Below are 21,670 nucleotides of genomic sequence, written 5' to 3' on the forward strand. Positions count from 1 at the left end.
GTTTTACAACTCTGCGGCAAAAAGCGTGTCACTCGCTAAAGCGGAGAACCTTCAGCCTGCCACACATTCAGCTAGCCAAACTCTACTTATCTCATCTCAATGCTGTAACAGGTGCCTCCTCATATGGGCACAAAGCAACTTGCACTCGCTGAGAGCAGTGCATGTGCCGGGCAGACTGAACCAGGGAGTAGACATGTACCGGGGACAACGTGTCATGTCCCGACGCTGGTCATGTGGGTGATGCGTGTGACGTACAACAACAGATCATACACTGTTAAACTAGTAACCTGACTCGAGGCCAAGAGAGAAGGAAATGAATAGTTGAAATAAAGTTGTTATTTTTGTTTTGTTTTTGCGCACAAAAAGTGTTCTCGTCGTTTGATAAACTTAAGATTGAGCCACTGTAGTCACTTGGACTATTATAACGATGTCTTTAATAAGTTTTCGAGGCCGGCAAGTTCAATCCCTCAAGAAGCCTATGGACTAGTATGGAGGAGTGATCCAGCTCTCAGATTTCATCAAAAATATCTTAATTCGTGTTCCGAAGATGAACAAAGGTATTATGGGGTTGGAACAACATGAGGGTGAGTAAATACTGACAGAAGTTTCATTTTTGGGTGAACTATCCCTTTAACTGGGTCCAGAATATGCAACCATATCACTCCGGTTTTGGAATCCTTGCATTGGCTCCCAGTTAGGTTCCGAGTTGATTTTAAGATTATGATGCTCACATACAAATCTTTGCACAGTCTGGCTCCAAATTATTTAGCTGAACTGTTACACCCCTACACTCCGAATCGCAGATTGCGCTCCTCACAATCAAGCATGCTGGTTGTTCCTAAAACTCGCTTAAAGTCTATGGGTGAAATGGCTTTTTCCTTCTATGCACCTGTCCTTTGGAATTATCTGCCTCTTGAACTTAGGGAAGCCCAGACTTACTTTTTAAAGGTCAACTTAAGACATAAACTTGCATTTACCTATTGATGTGTTTTTTTTTTTAAATTTTTTTTTTGATGTGATGTGATGTATTCGCTTTTAACAATTGTCTATTGTGTGTACAGCGCTTTGAGAAGCTGCTTTTAAAGGCGCTTTATAAAATAAAGGTTATTATTATTATAAGGTTATTATTCCTTCAGGTGTTAATCCGAGTTGATTCAGCTGCTAGCAGCAGCCCCATTGCCAATTCTCCTGAGGAAAGACCTCCTTTCCCAGGAAAACAGGACAAGAATCCCTAGCCCGTGCTGTGGGCCCTCCACATATGGGCCCTCAATGGGAACTTACGGACCTCCCAGCGAGAGTCCTAAATACTCCATCCACAAGGTGTCTCTGTGCTCTTAGGTGGTCTGTTTTCTCTGACTGGTGCTCAGTCCGAAACCAAGAGCCTATTCCATGTGAAGTACCGCTGGTTCCTTTCTACAAGAGCTAATGGACTCAGGTCACACCCCCTCCACGCTCAAAGTCTATGTGGCTGCCATAGCAGCATACCATTCTCCTGTGACCGGCCAATCGCTGGGAAGAAGCAACCTGGTTGTTTGCTTCTTGAAAGGCAAGGCAAGGCAAGGCAAGGCAAGTTTATTTATATAGCACATTTCATACACAATGGTAATTCAAAGTGCTTTACATAGAAGAAATTAAAATAATCTAAAGAAATCAATCAATTTCTAGCCGATGTGATCCTAATGATCTGAGTGATCTGTTGGGTTTATATTCACTGAGCATATCTGCAATGTATTGAGGTCCTAGGCCATTGAATGATTTATATACCAGTAATAATACTTTAAAATCAATCCTAAATGTAACTGGCAGCCAGTGTAAAGACCTGAGGACTGGTGTGATGTGTTCATATTTTCTGGTTCTGCTCAGAATCCTAGCAGCAGCGTTCTGTATGAGCTGCAACTGTCTTATGGTCTTTTTGGGAAGGCCAGTGAGAAGTCCATTACAATAATCCACCCTACTGGTGATGAAAGCATGCACAAGTTTTTCTAAGTCTTGACTGGAAACAAAGCATCTAATTCTTGCAATATTTTTCAGGTGATAGTATGCTGATTTAGTTATTGCTTTGACATGACTACTGAAACTAAGGTCTGACTCCAGAGACACACCCAGATTCCTGACTTGATTTTTAGTTGTTTGACCCCTAGACTGAAGGTATGCGTTCACCTTGAGAACTTCATCTTTGTTTCCAAACGCAATGACTTCAGTTTTGTCTTTGTTTAACTGAAGAAAGTTTTGGCACATCCAATTGTTTACTTCATCAATGCATTGGCAAAGGGAGTCAATGGGGCTGTAATCGTTAGGCGATAGGGATAAGTAGAGCTGTGTGTCGTCTGCATAGCTACGGTAAGCGATTTGGTTCTTTCTCATTATTTGGCTCATTGGGAGCATGTACAGGTTGAATAGGAGTGGCGCAAGAATTGAGCCTCGAGGGACTCCGCATGTCATGGATGTCCACTCAGACTTATGGTCTCCTATACTCACATAATAACCTCTGCCTCCTAAGTATGACCTGAACCATTTTAGGACTATCCCAGAAAGCCCGACCCAGTTTTCCAGCCTGTCAAGAAGTATTTTGTGATCGACAGTGTCAAATGCAGCACTGAGGTCGAGTAGTACCAGCACTGATAATTTGCCTGTATCAGTATTTAAGTTAATATAATTTATTATCTTTATGAGCGCGGTCTCTGTACTGTGGTGCGGTCGGAAACCAGATTGAAAATGGTCAAAGTATCCATTCGAGCTTAAGAATTTGTTCAGCTGATTGAAGACAACTTTTTCAATGATCTTGCCTATGAAAGGAAGATTTGAGATCGGTCTATAGTTGTTTAATATGGTCTTATCCAGATTGCTCTTTTTCAGGAGGGGCTTGACAACAGCAGTTTTCAGGGAGGTCGGAAAACTCCCAGAGAGAAGTGAGGCATTTACCACTTCTAGGAGATCTGCTTCTAAGCTGTGTAACACATTTTTGAAAAAAGATGTGGGAAGTGCATCAAGGGCGCAGGTTGATGTTTTTAGTTGCTGTACGGTTTCTTCCAAAATTTTGCCATCAATTTCTTCGAAATCAGACATAGTGGCTACTTTCTCGTGCTGTTGTCTGATCTGCCTGACACCAGCGCAACTCAAGGATGAGCTGATCACCTTTCTGATATTATTGATTTTCTCAGAGAAGAAAGAAGCAAACTCACTGCACTTTCTCACTGAGAGCATTTCACTGGGAATCTGGCTTGGGGGGTTTGTCAGTCTCTCTACAGTAGCAAAAAGAGTGCGCGTGTTGTTTATATTGCTGTTTATAATATTCGAGAAAAAAGTCTGTCTAGCTTTGCTTAGTTCCTTATTGAAAGCATGGATGCTGTCTTTGTAGATGTTATAATGGACTACAAGTTTTGTCTTCCGCCACATGCGCTCTGCTTTTCTGCATTGTCTTTTCATATTTTGCACTGCTGTTGAGTTTCTCCAAGGTGCTTTTTGTCTGCCACTCTTCTTCCTGAATTTCACAGGAGCAATATCATCAATTACACTCTTAACTTTTGAGTTAAAAGAATCAAGGAGAAAATCAACAGAGTCAGCAGATATGCTTGGTGTTAAAGATATAGCCTTCATAAATAGTACACTAGTGTTCTCATTTAAGCATCTCTTCTTGACAGACACAGATCTAGCTTCAATGGCAGGAGAGATCAATATATCAAAGAAAATACAAAAATGATCAGACAGTGCTACATCCTTAATAACAATTGATGAAATGTTTAGACCCTTACTGATAAGTAAATCTAGAGTGTGTCCACGATTATGTGTGGCTCCATGTACATGCTGAGTCAGATCAAAAGTTTTTAAAACAGTTTTGATTTCTTTTGCCATATTGTTTTCTGCATTATCTATGTGAATGTTAAAATCTCCAGCAATGGCAAAGCAGTCAAACTCTGAGGAAATTGTTGATAACAGTTCTGTTAAGTTCTCAGCAAAAGCTGGAGAGTATTTTGGAGGCCTGTAAACAATGATAAGTAAAATGCGTGGAGCACCTTTTAACACAATACCCAGATATTCGAAAGACGGGTAATTCCCAAATGATATTTGCTTACATTGATAGACATCTTTATAAAGAGCAGCTAAACCTCCGCCTCTTCTGACAGCTCTGCAGACACTCATAAAAGTAAAGTTAGGAGGGGCTGTTTCATTGAGGACTGTTGCACTGCAACTTTCTTCTAGCCAAGTTTCATTTAGCAACATAAAATCCAGGTTGTATGTGGTTATTAAGTCGTTGACTAAAAGTGATTTATTTTTAAGTGAGCGGATGTTTAAAAGTGCTAACTTAACAGTCTTACTTTTTGTCCCCACAGCAATCTTGGTATGTCGTGTAATAGGCACCAGATTAGATGGGTTTGCTGTACGGCTTTTGAAGGCCTTAGACTTTCTATCATGTAATCGAACAGCAATAGAAAAAGATACAGGCACACTGGGTTCCCGCTTGTTCTGTAAACATTTGAGAAAGTTATTGTTATCATAGCGGGGACCCGACACATATCACTGAGAGCTGGTATCAGTTGTTTTTGGTTCACCTCGAGCCGCTGGAGGAGGGTGTGGGCCCTGGCACTGTGGCAGAGGCCGAAGAGCTCTCACAGGAGGAGGGGGAGGGCGAGCTGGGCCCGTAGGCTTTGGTGGTTGTGGGGCCTGGCGTTTTTTGGTTGGTATCTGGGGGCTCGCAGCAAAAGAGTGGGATAGTCTAGTTCCAGCATGCACCAGTTGTTCCATTTTCTCTGAGAAGCACAGAAGTGGAGATGCTGGAGAGAGTGATAATGTTTCCGGTGAGAGTGATTTTTGCTCTGGTGTTATTGGAGGCTGTAATATGCTGTCTTGGTTTCCCTGGCTGTTTTCCAGAAAGTCGTCCTTGGGTGCTGTATATTGGAGAATTGCTGGTATGTCACAGTCTGTCTGTGGTGAGCTCTGTGGGCAGGGCTCAGCTGAGATTGTGTCCGTGAGCAGAGGTTGTTGTGGCTGAGTGGTGTTATCACTGTCCTTGTGTGATGTGTCAACCGCATGTCCATTCAGGGGCTGAAGTGAAATCCTGTGGTCATTCATACTGTATCCAGGTGTGTGTGTGCCATTCAGGTTGAGTGGATTGGCACACATTGCAGAAGGATGACGGAGGGAGAAGTAGATATTGTCCTTTAGCACTCTTGAACCAAGTTTGTTTGGGTGGTGGCCATCCTGTTGAAACAGTTGCCTCTGACTCCAGAAAAGATTGAAGTTGTCAATAAAGTTCACTCCTTTTATATTGCAGGTTTTTTGCAGCCATGTATTAAGCCCAAGCAACCGTGAAAACCTGTTTGTTCCTCTTGCTGGGAGTGGTCCACTGATGAATGTTTGAACTTTCATTCGTTTAAGTGTTTCAAAAAGTTCATTGAAATCCTTTTTAAGAAGTTCCGACTGCTCTTTATGAATATCATTCTTCCCCACATGAATGATGAGTCGATTTGCAGTCTTATGTTTCATCAGAATGTTCTGAAGTTCCCTGTTTACATCAGATGTTGTTGCTTGTGGAAGGCAGCACGTTGTTGTATCCCTGCTATTAATGTTTCTGATTACGGAGTCGCCCACTATCAGAGTCCTGGGCTCGGCTGCACTGTGAGCTGAGTGCCGCTGTCTGCTCGACCTTGAGCCCCAGTTAGCATCAGTGTTAGCTACTGGCTGATTCTGTCTGTGTGTGATCACATTCATCAAATTTGGGGATTCCTCATTCATTAATACTTCAAATCTGTTCTCAAGATGTATAGGCGGTGGTAGGAGACCAGTGTTTGCAGTCCTTGTCAGAGCCGTATCTGGGGTAGAGGATGCTACTGCAGTAATATGTGATGCTCGTGACAATCTGATGTCTCGAGTGCCTTTGGGTCTCGCACCCTGTTTGTGCCATCGATTAGTAAAACGATCGGCTTGTTTCTCTACACTCAGTATGGCCTGTCGAGAAGCACTAGATTCATGGGACTCACCGGCTGTATGCTGAGGACGTCCATGACTAAGCTCTGTTGTGTATTCCGTCTGGTTTGGTGGTCCCGCAATTAACTTTGTTTCAAGAATTGCAATCCTTTGTAAAAGTCTGTGGCAGTTGGAGCAGCAAGTAGATTCCAGAGGAGGCATTTTCTTATCCTTATGAATGTAGGCAGTTTTGTTTTCTCTTCCCCGGAATGTAAGCTTTCAGTGGGAGGCTGGTTGAATAAAATAATTCTGCTGTTTTTTGTAGTACTCCAAACGTTTGAGCACTGTGCTAATTTGCTGAAGTTAAAATTAGGTGATAAAAGGAGATAAAATATAGAAATATAAAAGCGATAGAGCAAAGCGCGGAGCAGTAAGCGAGAGCGTCCGAGCAGTAGCTGAGCAGGAAGAGGAAGCAAAGGATGCCTTGCCAAGGGGCAAGGATGCTGAACCCGTATCCACTAACCATTCAGAAGTGTCTAGAAGTTGAACCTCTTCCTGAGTCTCTCCATAACTCTGGTTATTTCTGAGATTTTGGATGAGATTATTCACGTTTTGATATTGTATCTAAAGCTTGTGTAAAGGATCGGCCCTTTTCTGAACGAAGACGGAGCAGAAGCTCATTTGGATTTAAAGGGACACACTCAAAAAGGGGCAAATTTGACAAGCTATAATAAATGATCAGGGGGGTATTTTGAACTGAAATTTCACAGACACACTCTGGGGACACCATAGATTTATATTAATTCTTGTGAAAAGGGGCATAATATGTCACCTTTAAAGTAGACACTTTACTTGCATTTAACAGGGTTTTTATGTATATAAAATGACTTTTGTAAATTTAATTTGATGCGGACACAATGGTGACGTCTCGTCTTTGACCCATATACAGATTGGTCATATATATAGATTGGTCTTAAATAAGGCGCTATATAAATAAAGATGACTTGTCTTGACTTTTGAAACGAAGCAAATGTGTCTGTGATGACTTGATGACTTCTTTCCAGTCCTGCAGTCTCTCATGTTCTTGCTCAGAAGAGGACAGGCTCTGAGTTTCTGTCAGGTTGGTGTTGGACTTCAGGCTTCGGGTCAAGTCTCGAGCTCAGAGCTCTCAGCAAGTATGTTATTTCCTATCCAATACAAAGATTATATGAACAAGTCAACTCATGAATGATTTTTTAGAGCTAGAACAGAACTGAATTCTGTTTGCATCACTGATTCTTTTATTTTTCTGTTTACTACAGTGAAGCCGCTTTAAAACAATCTGTATAGTATCAAGCACTATATAAGTGAAGGTGACTTGACTATAACAAGAACATTACAATGAACACAAATTTGAAAATCTCACTACAAATAATGCCGAATTTAAGACAAAATATAATAATCCTACTCTGTTACACTTCCTCACACCTGAAACTGATCGAGTGAATCTCCTGAACTTCTCCAATCTACTGTAGATCATTACTAATCCATTTATGTTGTAACATCTGCTCTAACGTGGGGCGTTTAGTTGGATTCCGGGCTAGACACTGGCTAATCAGATCCCTGCATTCTGAAAACATTTTAATAAGGAGAGAGCTGGTTAGTCATGACCATGTGATAGCATCTAAGAAAACAGCATTTAAAACATGATTAATATACTGTAAAATGTTCCTTATCTTTAGTTTAAAAGTGAAGCATGTCGTTTCTGTGACACTAGTGGCAGCGAGTGAAATAAATGACTAAATAAAGCATATATTCAAAAAACCTTGCAAAGGCCCCTTACGTGCATCACGCACGTGCTTCCCCGACTTAAACACCTCAAACACAGCTCTTACTGGTTCTTGTGAAGGCATGTTTCAGGTCCAACATATTAGTAATACTTTTAGCTGTGTTGCATTTGTCTTTATGAAAATGTGCCTTTCTGCATCACAATGTTCTGTTCACTTTGACGTGTTCATGACCTGTTTAATCTTTGAAGGTATAAATGCAGTGAATTTTGGCTTTCACTTCTGTAACTAAAGCTGCATTTCTTTTCCCATGGCTCTCGCCGCGAGAGCCATGGGAAAAGAAATGCAGCTTAGTCTCGCCCCAAACTCTCGCTATACGTTGAGCTGTATATAAAACATCTTACATACTTCACCTTTAATTGTTCCTGTACAAAGCCATTGCTTTATGTGTGTGTTTATCAATGTTATCAATATTAGTCACTCACTTTTGGATAAGTTGGAGTTCTGAAATGTAACTTTGGCTAGTGTGATTTCTCTTCGGTTTTGAGAGCATGCGTTCACCATCTGATACAACAACACTCCTAGAGCCCAGACATTTGCTGGGACGGCGTGAAATCGAGGTTCTGTCAAGACTTCAGGTGAGCAATAATCCGCTACTCCTGTAAGAAAGACATTTGCACATTGTTGAGCTTTTTTTTAAAGCAACAAATAAGTCACTACATCCAGGTTTCTACACTCCCAGAATGCTCACCGATGTATATTTTGCTCTCGTAGCCTTCGCTACTAAACAGCTGACCGCAGCCAAAGTCTATCAGCTTGAGCTGTACCGGGGTCTTCATAGCCTTCCAGAGCCTGAAGAAACAACCAGGTCTTTTCCTCTTCCTACATTATGTAGGTTTTTCTGAAATGAAGAAAAAACTTTTGGGAAAAATCTCTGATGTCAAATTAAGTAATGATATTATGACATAACTTACATTTTACTGTTAAATTCTTATCTGTAATGTAACAAATCTAAAGTAATGGGAATTTGTCACGCTATCCACCGGACTTCTGCTTAATGCATGCATAAATATCCCAACATCTTATTTTACAATATTAATAGTCATTTTATTTCACTATTATCACGATTACGAGGGTGGAGCCTGGTGATTCCGTGTCAACGATAAAGTTACAGTATTTTTCTTATTTTATCTGCTCTTTTAATAAAAAGAAAACATACATTTCCAGGCTTCATTTGGCCAACTCTGGCACATGTGGCTTAGTTCTGGTAATGGCAAAGATCATAAGGCCATATCTTAAAATATATTTATATTATATTAAACATTGACTTTAATTAAATGCATAGCAATGTCTTATTTATGACATAACCGACTCTGTAAAACTCGGAACGACATCCATTTTGACAATTTGAATTGAATTATTTTCTGGATCGTATGCTGTCTGAGAAGCGGCTTTCTGTGCACGTGTTTCTGATGTGTGTCAGACAGCGCAAGTACCATCGAGTTCATGCCTTATTGAGAACGTTTTGCTAACAACATTCCCATTAAATTAAGAAAACAATATTTCTAAATGTTCCCTGAACGTTCAAAACGTCCAGTTTTTTCAACGTTTCAAAAATGTTTAATCTTGGTTAAAGGAACATTCTATTTTATAATTTTGCATTATGGGTATGTTACTTTTGAATGTTCTCGCAATTTTCTGAAAATGTTAGATGAACGTCCAATTAAAATATTTCTAAAAAAAATAGGGTTTACTTTATTTTGATGGTCTCTTTAACACATTATGTTGACTATAAGTAACGCTGCACATACATGTCTACTAACTCTCATTAGAGTATTAGTAGAGTATTAGTAGACTGCTAGGGTTAGAATAAGTTGACATGTTGTTGCAAAATTACTTATAGTCAGTAGAGTGTCTGTTGGAGGAGCATCAAGAGTTTGCAGATATTAATCAGACAGTCTACGATACTCTAAAAGGGACCATCAAAATAAAGTGTTACCAAAAAATAAAATACAAAATAAATCAGAAAGAAAATTTCAGCGAAATTTTGCTGAGCTACAGTAAACGTGACCGGACATTAACATGTTAAAAACTTGACTCAGTTATGCATGAAATAGCAAAATCTCTATCTGTAGACTTTACACTGCCCAGCCTTATTTCAGTCTCACCTGTTGAGCTCTTGTTCACTGGAGAAGCCTCCACGGCACCCTGAGCAGTTTGGCCAGTTGAAGTCTCTGTTGGCTCGACAGGAACTTGACCCGGCAGCGGAGGACTCAGAAACCCTTCGAGGCTGTCGGACTTGGACAAACCCTGTTGGTTTGGGCTCTCCAATCTATTGCCACTCCACCTCCACTCAACGCTGTACAAGCCTCGGCTGCTCAGACTCAGCGACTCTCTACACCTCCTCTCGACATGGACCTCAGAGAGGGACAAAGCTGAGGATGAGGTGATGCCCGGAAAAGAATCTGTGGATGCAGTTCTCCAGGATCTGGAGCAGCCTGAGGATGGAACATTTCAGACAACAAAAACTGTTTTTTTTTAACATATTTTTTATATTATTAATAATCAATGTCAGTGATCACATCAAATTGTTACTTTGGTTTCACTTTATTTTGGTCCCTTTAAGACATTCGGTTGACTACAAGTAACGCTGCACCTACATGTCTACTAAATCTCATAGAGTATTAGTAGACTGGTAGGGTTGGAATAAGTTGACATGTATAGTTGACAAGTTACTTATAGTCAGCAGAGTGTCTGTTGAAGGAGCATCACAATAAAGAGTTAACAGATATTAAGCAGAGAGTCTACTGATACTCTAAGGAGAGTTAGTCGACATGTAGTTGCAAAGTTACTTATAGTCAACAGAATGTTTTAAAGGGACCATCAAAATAAAGTGTTACTGTTACTTTAGTTGGTTCAGTTTTCTATTTTTAATGACAAATCAGCCATTGAAAATAGAAACTAAGCCATTACTTCTTTATTAAAAGCCTATTCTGACCTCTGCGAGAGTGTTTAGATGAAGGGGATGGACGTCCATCATCTGGGTTCTGCTTCGCCCTCTTCCCGTGAGCCTGACCTGTGGACACAGAAACAGAAAACTCAGAAGACAGAGATGTTAAATATCCGGGAAGATCCTGGCTCTGTGACTGGGTCGGGTCTGGCAGCGGATCCTGATTACGGTCATCAGAACCGGGTCTCCAAACTTCCTGAACAGCCGTCTGAGAGCGGAGCTTAGGTGGTTGCAGAACGATCCCTCTGGCCGCTTCCCTAACGTTAGTTTGCAAGTTTTGTTAGCTTGTTTTTTAACAATGACTGGAGAAAATCCGATTTTATCTTAATGTGCAAGGTCACTGACTGTCCAGGACCGCGATTGTTATTTGCAAAAGTTAATTTTAACAGACGGAACCAGATTGGCTGACCCGTACACGCTCAGGCAATGGATGGACGATCTGACAGGATTAATGTTAACGCTAGGCTCAGTCCTACACCTATCCGATGGAGAAACCGAGCGTAAAGACATACTGGGGTCATATAAATCTTTGGATGCCTATAACTATGTGATGAATGGTCATGTACAAGACTTGTGTGGTACGATCCGCAGTTCTGCCTAGCCAGCGCCAAGAAGACGTCAATGTAAAGAGTGACATTACGGTGCAATTTTAATGATGTGAATATTTTCTAGAAATAAAAATTCCAGATACAGCATATTAATTTTTCATTGATTCTTGCATCCAACAACACAACAAGATAACATTTAATAATAATAATAATAGTAATTTAAGCTCCTTATTATGTAGCCGAATCTGTGCTGGTTTGTATTGTCCGCCTGCAGTTTTCCCTTTGTTTTGCCTCCAGCTAGCGCCGTGACGTAATTGTGACGTCGGCTCGAAATTAACAACTTAAATTAGAATCACTCATATACGCGTGCATGCGCATATGAGCAGAGTGCGTGAGCACACACCGAATCTGACATTTTTTTAATATGAGATTTTTTCAGAACAGTTTTATTATTAAAATGCGTTCAAAATGCGTGCAAAAAGGCACAAGGGATACTAAATCGGACATCATCTTGTGAATTAAATTTGCCCTTTTCGCATATCTAACCATCCAGGCCAATCAGCTTTCAGTATCACTCATGCGTCATCAAACCGGTTAGTAGTAGTGTTGAAGAAATCCAATAATTTATTGTTGAATTCTCTATTAAAATTGTTCACAATTGCTACCCAGTTAACTAAAAAAATACTAAGTTTGATAATAGTTTCCCCCATGTGCTCCTTTTGTCATTAGTTTGAAGAGACAATCATGTGTTTTGGGACTGTGTGAATTGCAAAGTATTTTGGTTTGACTGTTCAAACTTTGTTAAAAGTAGATATATTCAAACATCTGTATAAGCCCAAAATACTCTCTGATATTAGACCCTTCTCATTTTAAATTTGTAATTAATTTTAATACTTTTTCTTGCCAAATGTTATATTCACAAATGTAAATTTTCATAGAAAAATCCTTCTTTTTATGTTTAAGAAAGAGTTTGAGGACATCTAAAATCTCTACTGTTGTAAGACTGTCATGGTGTAAAACATTCAATCTAATGTAATATTCTTTGTGGTTTTGTCTTATAACTCTCATTATTGCATGTATAGTAGGCCTATTGTTCATTACTGTTTTGTCTTTGTTTTTGTATTTGTTATTGTTGGATAATGATAAAAAATAAAAAATAAATCCAAATTAATAAAGGATCCCAAAACAAGACCAAATGAAAAAGCCCATTTATCATTTTTTTAAACGTTTATTAAAAATATGCAACATTTCAACAGATACAAATGTTTCACATATAATGCTCTAAAGAATTCCATAGCATCATAAAACATTAATAACATTTTTAACATCATATGATGAACGTTGAGGATAACATTCATATCAAAGAAAGGAAAAATACTTTTATTTAGCAAGGACGCATTACATTGATCAAAAGATTCTATTTCAAATAATTGCTGTTCTTCTGATCTTTCTATTCATCAAAGAATCCTGAAAAAAATGTATCACGGTTTCAAAAACAGGTTTCTTGTGTTGAAAGAGAGATAAAGGAGACAAAAACAGGAGAAATTAGACCCAGTAGTAGTATATAACACAGTTGTGGTATTTAGTATGATCCCCCATTTAGCCTATATGATTTATTTTTTAAAACTGCTTGCCTTTTTTAAACTTTTTTTTTATTTTTTATCTCACTTATAAACCTCCCTCTCCTTCACAGTGGCCAGAGGGATTTGAGCCGTTCCTCTTCCTGAACAGTGTTCAGGGGCCTCATTTATAACACTTTGCGTAGGATTTGCGTCAGAAGTGGCGTACGGATGAAACATAGGACGTGCGTACGCACAGAAATATTTAGATTTATAAAACCGTGCGCACGCACATCCTACGCATTTTTCCCTTAAAGGGTAACTAAAGACTAAAACAACTTTTTTTAGTTAATGATCTGTTAGAATGGAGCTTCATAAATGCTGTTAATTGATTCCAGTAAATGTTTTGACATTTGGGTTTAAAGTGTTTTAATTCTACAATATATGGTGTAAAAACGTCTGAGTGCTGCCCTCTTCAGGTTGAACGGTGGCTATTGCAGTTGTGTTTTCCTATTGGATGTTTGCGGTGGTTCATGACGCAGCGGTTGTTGGTTACGTAGGCAGGTTCCATACAAAGAGATGCATCTCGGGTGCACGCCCCCCTCCGCTGGGCTCTGCCCACATTTCCAGCATTTTTCAAATATTGCCAGTGGGTGGAGTCAGGCTCTGACCAGGGGTTTAGTTGCTCTTTAATAAATCACAATCAATTCTAAATGCAGCGCAGCTTTTGCGGCTTCATGTCACGCCCATAGTTGCCCATAAATAGTCCGTGAAACGCCCACAAGTTAATATTCATCGATTGCGAAATCATGGCAAACACAAAGAGGAAATCAAAAAAACGTAACTTCACTCAATGTGAAGTAGAAGTTATCGTTGGCGAGGTGGAAAAGAGGAGAAAATGTTGTTTGGAGGGCACAGTGTGGGCATTACTAATGCCAAAAAGGCACTTGAGTGGCAAAAGGTTGCAGACGCCGTAAATGCTGTAGCCTCACAACCTCGGACTGTGGCCGAAATAAAAAAGAAATGGTCGGACATTTGTCTTATTTGCCAGCAAGTCTTCTTGCTGTCTGAAGATGCGTTCACTCCGAATCCTTCCATTTTCCACATCTTCTAAGAGCGCAAGATCAGCCATTGTGCGTCATTACGCATTGTGATGGGGCATTTTATTTCCATCCATTTAATTGCATCTGACAAGCTACAGATGTCGGTTATAATCTACTTGGAAATGGGAAATAGTTCAGCGCACATGTAATTTCAAGCAGCTTTCTGAATGGTTGAGACATACGTCATATGTTATTTTATCTAAAATAAAACAAACTAAAGGCATATGCATGAATACCATGATTCCGTAGCTGATGAAGACATTTTACTATGAAAACAACTTTCCCCAGTGGACAAATAATACATCTATCTATCTATCTATCTATCTATCTATCTATCTATCTATCTATCTATCTATCTATCTATCTATCTATCTATCTATCTATCTCCCTAATTATCTATCTATCTGACTGACTATCTAATTGCATCTATATCTGCTCCGCCAGATCCCACATTGGCGAGAATATCAGTTTTGTACATTATTTCGTTCTGTTTACCATCTTATTTATGAGGATGAATTGTATAACATGCCAATATTATTGCAGAACATATTTCACTTTTCTTTATTCAAATTTGTTAATTTGCATTTCTGTTGCAGATCGATGAAACGGGTGTTCGTGTAGGCTGTTAATTGTAAGACTTGCTTTGTGAAGTCTTCGTGTTATTTATGAGAGGCAGTATTGCCATTTATTTTACACAACGGTCTACAGTTTCACACACTTTCACGTGTTTCTTCCATCTGCCGACGGTGTCGCCATTTCTCATTTCACCCGTTTTTGTGCGTACACCTGGGTCAGAGCTTGCGTGAAGGACCGCACATTTTACCGTCAAGTTTGCTTTTTATAAATACCAATAATTGCGTAGAGAGCGGCGTACGCCTTCTTTTGTGCGTACGCAACGTTTATAAATGAGGCCCCTGGTCACTATGTGATGCTGGTGGAGGAAAACACTTTCTGACTAAAATACTCCAAAGTGCCTCAATAACATCAGATCTGGTGACTGTGCAGTCCATTAGAAATGTTCAACTTCACTTTCATTTTCATCAAACCAATCTGCCACCAGTCTTGCTGTATGTATTGGTGCATTATCATGCTGATACATGGCGCCCCCTTCAGGGGGAATAAAGCTACACTAGAACACACCAAGAGAACTACAGCCGACTGTCAACTAGCACGTGAGTTCTGCGCCTGCGTGTAAATGAGACAACTGTCTATTTCTGCAGAAATTTATGCGTTGTGGCGCTCTTGTGAACTCACGTCAGAGGCCCACACAGCAGAAAATGAATAGTTGAATGAAGTAGTTTTTTTTTTTTTTTTTTTGTGCACAAAAAGTATTCTCATCGCTTGATAAACTTAAGGTTGAGCCACTGTAGTCACTTGGAATATATTAACAATGTCTTTACTAACATTTCTGGGCCGGCAGATTCAAATTAACAAGCAGCCTATGAAGGAGTGAGCCAGCTCTCAGATTTCATCAAAAATGTCTTACGGCATTGGAAAATAATAGGCGAAGGTAAAAGCCACGATGGCTGTCTTCCGGTGGCACAACCCGAATTGCTCTTTTGCTCAATAAAGAGGTTATTTCCTTGTCTAAAATCTGAACTGACTCCCCTTCTCCTATTGACATTAACACACTGTTGAAAAGCAGATGATAACCCTGTGATATTGTGGATAAAAGCCAAGGGTGTACTGCGCATGAGCAGTGAGCAACGAGCAGTCTGTTTCAGCTCTCGCTCACTGGTGGTGCGGCGTGCCACTGCCTGGATGCAACAATTTATATGTGTTTCACACACTGTTGACTATGCCAAACCTCCTCATCTCTCTTGCATAACCCCACGGATGGATAAGGGAGAAACAACATCGGGGGCACTGGGTGAACTGATGCTAAATCTCCAACCTGAGAACTGTTTTCCTCTGAACACTGAACTGTAGCTGTATTTGCTGGAGGGAGAGAACAAGACTTTTGTGTTATGAAGAGGGGTGCTACAGAGACTCTGTGAGTGCTGTAGCCTTTCCTTTGACTCATAAAAAGACCACTGGTGAGGACTTGCCTCCTTGACGGTTAGCTTGGCAATGTTTAGCACCATGCAGGGTTGGGGGGGCTGGGGTTTCAGGGCGTGTGGGCTGGGTGGGTCGAGCAGTGGGATTCCTGGGGAGGCAAGTTTCAAAAGCCTCTCCCTGTGGCCATGCTGCGGAACAGCCTCTCTGTCCTCTCCTTCTCCTGGCAGTGAAGGAGAGGCGGAGGATACGGCTTGAACTTGACGCACAATGTAATGACAAACGCGGTTTGAATCGCTTAACCGTTTGAACCATTACGTTGTGCGTCAAGTTCGAGTGTTACTCTTTTGGCTTAAATCGATGCGTACGGCCGTCTGACGGAATCTAGTTATTTTAGTCTACAAAGTTTTAAATATTGATATTTTTCTTACACAAACGCATTGCTTCACTTCAGAAGGCCTTTATTAACCCCCAGAGAGCCATGTCGAGCACTTTAATCATGAAAAGATGCACTTTAATGGACTTCCAAAGTCATCCAGCCATTCACTGCCATTATCAAGCTTGGAAGAGCCAGGATATTTTTTAATATAACTCCGATTGTATTCGTCTGAAAGAACAATGTTATATACACCTAGGATGACTTCAGGGTGAGTAAATCATAAACTAATTTTCATTTTTGGGTGAACTAATCCTTTAACACACATTCTGCGCTTGAGTCCTCTGTCATAGATCCGTGACAGTGACTCGCATTCTACGCTCTAATACCCTTAATGGGAAGAGAGAGCAGAGCGGGCAGAACTTTGGACTAACAAGCACGGCCTGCGCGTGTCTAACTCCTAGAGCAATGCAGAGGATGAGAGTCTTAGGAAGAAATCATTGACCCGCAAGCGCACGGGCAAGAGGGATCTTTACCCTTAGCTGGGCTGATGGCTGAGTTCAAGGTTGCCATAACAGAAATGCGAACAACGAGATATTAACTCCTTCACACCACTCATCGTGGGAAAAAAGGAAAACTGAGCTGTAACGGCTCGGGATAGGAAGAATGAGAACTCGCCTCGATGCGTTAGTTCCCACCAGAAAAGCCAGCAAGAGAAAAATATTCACTTTGACAGTAAATATTTCCTCTGAAGAATAAAAAATAGCCGCGTTCGGAGAACCTAAAAACACCGGTTCGTCAAGTGAACTATTAGCAGCCACTTCCTGCAAAGATTTGCTGAGGATAACTCCCCAATAAGGATCTTGATGGGGAAGAGGACGAGAATGAAGTGGGGACCGCTTACATCGATATTTATGAGGGAGGCTTGACTCCCGGCATCACTGTCGTGATTGGTCGGTCAACTGACAGACGTGGTGTAATTTGTGCTTCCACTATAAACTTTATCATATTGTTTATTACAATGCAATCATATTTTGTGTTGGCAATTAGCTTATATTGTTAAAATCCTAACAATGTTACTGCTTAATACCAATGAATATTGTGGTATTCCACCACGTTTCTCACTGACACACCCCCAACTCATATGATCAGGGCTTAAAGAAAATCCAGAGCGTCCCACTGGTATTAATGACTTTAAGATGCTGTTCATGTGTGTTTAACTCATAAATACAATCTTACAATCATTTGCTTGCTCCTTCATTGTCCAGCCCATGACATAGACACTGATAATCATGAAGAATCATTCTCTAAATGTCAAAATTGTGGGGATGGCCTCATAATGAGCAGTGTGAATGGTCACGTTTTTTTAAGCGTCAAGTAATTTGAGGAGTTTAAAGCTAACAAGATGAGATTTCCTAGGTTTTTACAAGGCCTTCAACACTGTAGAGCACAAGTTCCTTATAAGCTCTTTAGAGGTTTTGGGATTCCCATCCAATTTTATTAATGTTGTCCAAATGTTGTACAAAGATATTGATAGCTGTATAATTTTAAATGCACGAACGTCACCAAGGTTTCCTATTCTTCGCAGAATAAGACTGTAGAAACATTATCCATTGATATTTTGCGCAATGATAACTTTGTTGGTCTTAGTGTCTTTAACAGAGAGATTCAAGTCTCACAAATAGCAGATGATATTACTTTATTCGTAAAAGATAAAGAGCAGGTTTCTCCAGTCTTAAATACCATTAATGCTTTCTCTAATGCCTCTGGACTCAAACTTAATTTATCCAAGTGTGAAATTATTTGCTTATTTGACAATGTAGAAACTGAAATTGAAAATATACCAGTTAAAAATGAAGTGAAATATTTGGGGATTCATATAACGAAAAATGTAATTAGCAGACAGTTTCGGATTTTTTCTCCACGACTATCCAAAACAAAATATATTTTTAATAGCTGGCTACAAAGAGATCTGTCAATTTTAGGAGTATTTTTATCCAAAGCAGATGGAGTATCCAGATTTGTGTTCCCTTCCCTGTCTTTAGCTGTAGATAATCACACCTCCAAAAATAATGATTTTTCTTGATTTTATTTGGAATAATAAATCTCACAAGTTGAATAAACATATTATAGCAAACAAAAGAAGTGAGGGGGGTCTTGAAGTCCTGAATTTTGATGATACTAACAAGACATTCAAAATGGATTGGTTGAAGAGATGCTTGCTTGGGTCAGATTATGTGGTATCTCATCCCTAATAATATATTTAAAAGGGTAGGTGGCCTTTCGCTTTTGATGAAGTTTAATTACTCCACCGGTAAATTACTCATTAAATTGGATAGATTTCATCAACAAGCCTGGAAATTGGTTTACAACCACAACTTTTCCCCCCACAAAACCATCTTATTGAATAATTCAGATATCAAAATTAGAAATTGATCAATCTTTTTTAATAAATGGTTTAATAAAAACATAATTTTTATTGCTGATCTATTTAGGACGTCATATGTCTTTTTGAAAACCCAAAGGAATCTTTAGAATCTACTGTTAACGTCCTTATCCTTGTGGCAAAAGTTTTACTTAGGTTTCTTAAGAAAATTTTAAAGATTTCTTATGTGAAGTAAAATATTTAATCAAATTGCTAAGAATAATTGATAATAGAAAATTTACTTATTTTTTTGAAGAAATATGATGAGATCTTTCATGTACCATGATTAATATCTGTTTGCTGTTTATTTTGTTTTCTTTGCTTAGCTCTTTCCATTTTTGTCATATGATTGTGCACGAATGAGTTTCCTTGTTTAATATCTACATTGTTGGAAATGTTGTAGATTTCTAAAAGATGTGTTTGCACTATTGTAAATTTTTTCTTGAAAATTAAAAAAAAAATAACAATTTGTATTTACAATGTCTAAATGTTTATTTCTTCATTCAACAGAGTTATCATGGGTTTTAAATAGCAAAATTATCAAAACAAACAAGTAAATGAGCTATCGGCGGATGTAATGAGAACAGCTGTAAAAACCCAACCAATTCCAGCTTTCTGTCGAGACATTCCTTCATGCTAGACATAAGAAACGCAGGGATTTTCATCTGTGTCACTCATGATAAACTTTATATTTCATGTTCTTATAGTTTGTGAGTAGCACAAATTCATAATGCCCAATCAAGACAAGTGTTCAATGAAAATGACCCTTCTTTGGTTTTTAGGCCTACTGGTTTATGTCATGATCACTTATTTGACTTTTTTGGCATTAATATTTAAACAGAAATTTAAACTCACATTTTCCTTACAAAAATCAATTAATCTTTATTTACAAAAATCAAACTAGAGATGCATCGAAATTATTTTGTTCCAAAACACTGACACTGAAATTAAAGTTTTAAAACCAAAATTCAAATTTGTCTATTAGTCAATTAATTAATCAATCAAATGTACCAAACAATTAACACTCACATATAAACTGAGTTGTATATAAACATTTAAATTGCAGTTAGTCATGGCAGTTTTCAACTCTTTTATTGATATAATTAGTGTTTATAGCCTACTCCAATTCATTGTTAAAATATAAACATTTAAATGGTGGCTGTAATGAAAATATATCAGGTTAAGTAAAAATATAAAGAATATAAAATATAAAGAAGAATATGTAATATAGTAAATATATTTCTCAAAATGGTCCTAGAATTATTTTTAATTCTTTATCAATTAATTCATTGATTTATTCTTTATTTTTTTACTAAGTGACTATCGATTTTATGGTCATTGAATGGCTTTTCTGAGGTAAATGTGATGTTCCGTGACATAATGTTTACAAGCTGTTTTTTTGTTGTCTTTCTGCGGTTGAAACACTAATTGAGTGATTACATGAGACATGATTAAAGTTGGACTGTATCTTTCAACACTCCTTTATACACATTTATTTGGTGCTGCAACTAGTAGTAAAGAGGGAGAGATGATCGGTTCACGAGCCGCTTGAACTGATGCACTACAGAGATCTGTCACGTAACAGCACAAAGCTTACTGTGATTATTGGATGGGAGACGGGCAACAAATAATGTTTGGTGAAATTTTGTTCAAGGATCACCTGAAAACAGCAGTGTTCTCACATCTGACATGTTTAAAATTAATTTTCATCTAAATATTTTAGGTTGTCTAAATTTCGATGCATCACTACAATCTACACATTTAAAGTACATGAAAGGGTTTCCTATCAAAGTTGCATGTTATCAGTTATCTTCCAACTGCTAGTATATTCTAATTCACTATATAACACCAGAGACTGATATCTCTGTGTTTACAGTGTTAATAATCCTGAACATTCATTTTTTTCACAAAAATAGTTCATAGTTACACAATAAAACAAAAATATACTGTATATTACAAAGATAAATAAACTCTGATCTGAATGAGGCTGGAATACTGAATGCATCAGTTTGACTTAGTGAAGTTCAGTCTGACACTAGCTGCAGATCTGAGGTCAGTGTGTTGATCTGAGCCGGTGATGCTGATGTTAAATCATGAGGTGAGTCTGAATCGACCAATGAGGCTGCTGGATTCATTGCACATGACCTATCTGATTTGCCTAGGTCTGTATTTGTCCCTGGCATATGTGGCACAGCTGGAGCAGCAGAAACTGGAGTAATACTGGCTGGAGCACAGTCGCGCGTACACTATCAGCTTACAGTTCGCCAACTCAGGCTGATCCACACAGTCTGCTGCCAAGCCCTGACTCCCGTCCAAGTCTACAGAGAGAATGAGACACTAAATGTAACAAATTAAAATGCATTCACAAGTATAGGTGATCATTAAATGAGGATGTCCGCATAGCAACTGTGTATTATGGCTACTCTGCAAATGTGGAAAACTTGCAGAGAAGCTTTTCTTTAGCTGCGTTTCCATTACCCTTCAAATTGCTAAACTGAGAATTGAAAATACGCCCAATGGAAACACGTCAGTTACACAAAAATTCCCATGTATCGCAAACAAGTTTTTACGCTCGCATAAAGTGGTTTTTCAGGCAATTCGGATTTAGGAATATTTCGCAAAACTGCAATAGAAAAAAAGTTTGGGGGCATTTACAGGTAACCTGATGTACGTAAAAGTCAATCACTCTTCACAGAATGTGTGGCGTGTTTGGACAAAAGACGGGACAGAGTTCTTTATTAAACTCATAAGAGACAAAAGTATCATGGGAATACTGGATTCTAAGCAACAAAGAAATGCCATAATTTATCAAGACCTTGAAGCAGATATGAGGGAGAAACACCCAGAAACTCCTCATATGTGCCACTCACAAGTATAAGGGGCTTTCCTTGCCATTAAAGGGTTAGTTCTCCCAAAAATGAAAATTCTGTCACTATTTACTCACCCTCATGTTGTTCCAGCCCCGTAAGACCTTCATTCATCTT

General features: G+C 39.0%; 1 protein-coding gene across 2 annotated transcripts in view; it reads right to left on the minus strand.

The window, feature by feature from the left end:
* Positions 1-19,153: 19,153 nt before the first annotated feature.
* Positions 19,154-21,670, minus strand: part of paplna (papilin a, proteoglycan-like sulfated glycoprotein) — a 97,938-nt gene continuing 95,421 nt past the window's right edge. For both annotated transcript variants that reach the window (XM_077238570.1, XM_077238571.1), the window contains one exon: positions 19,154-21,004. In XM_077238570.1, the coding sequence (XP_077094685.1) occupies positions 20,832-21,004 (173 nt within the window). In that variant the 3' untranslated portion in view covers positions 19,154-20,831. The remainder of the gene's footprint in view (positions 21,005-21,670) is intronic.

The sequence above is a fragment of the Siphateles boraxobius genome, unplaced genomic scaffold, assembly GCF_051911475.1.
Source record: "Siphateles boraxobius isolate OS27281-9 unplaced genomic scaffold, OSU_SipBor_1 22, whole genome shotgun sequence".
Classification (NCBI taxonomy): Eukaryota; Metazoa; Chordata; class Actinopteri; order Cypriniformes; family Leuciscidae; genus Siphateles; species Siphateles boraxobius.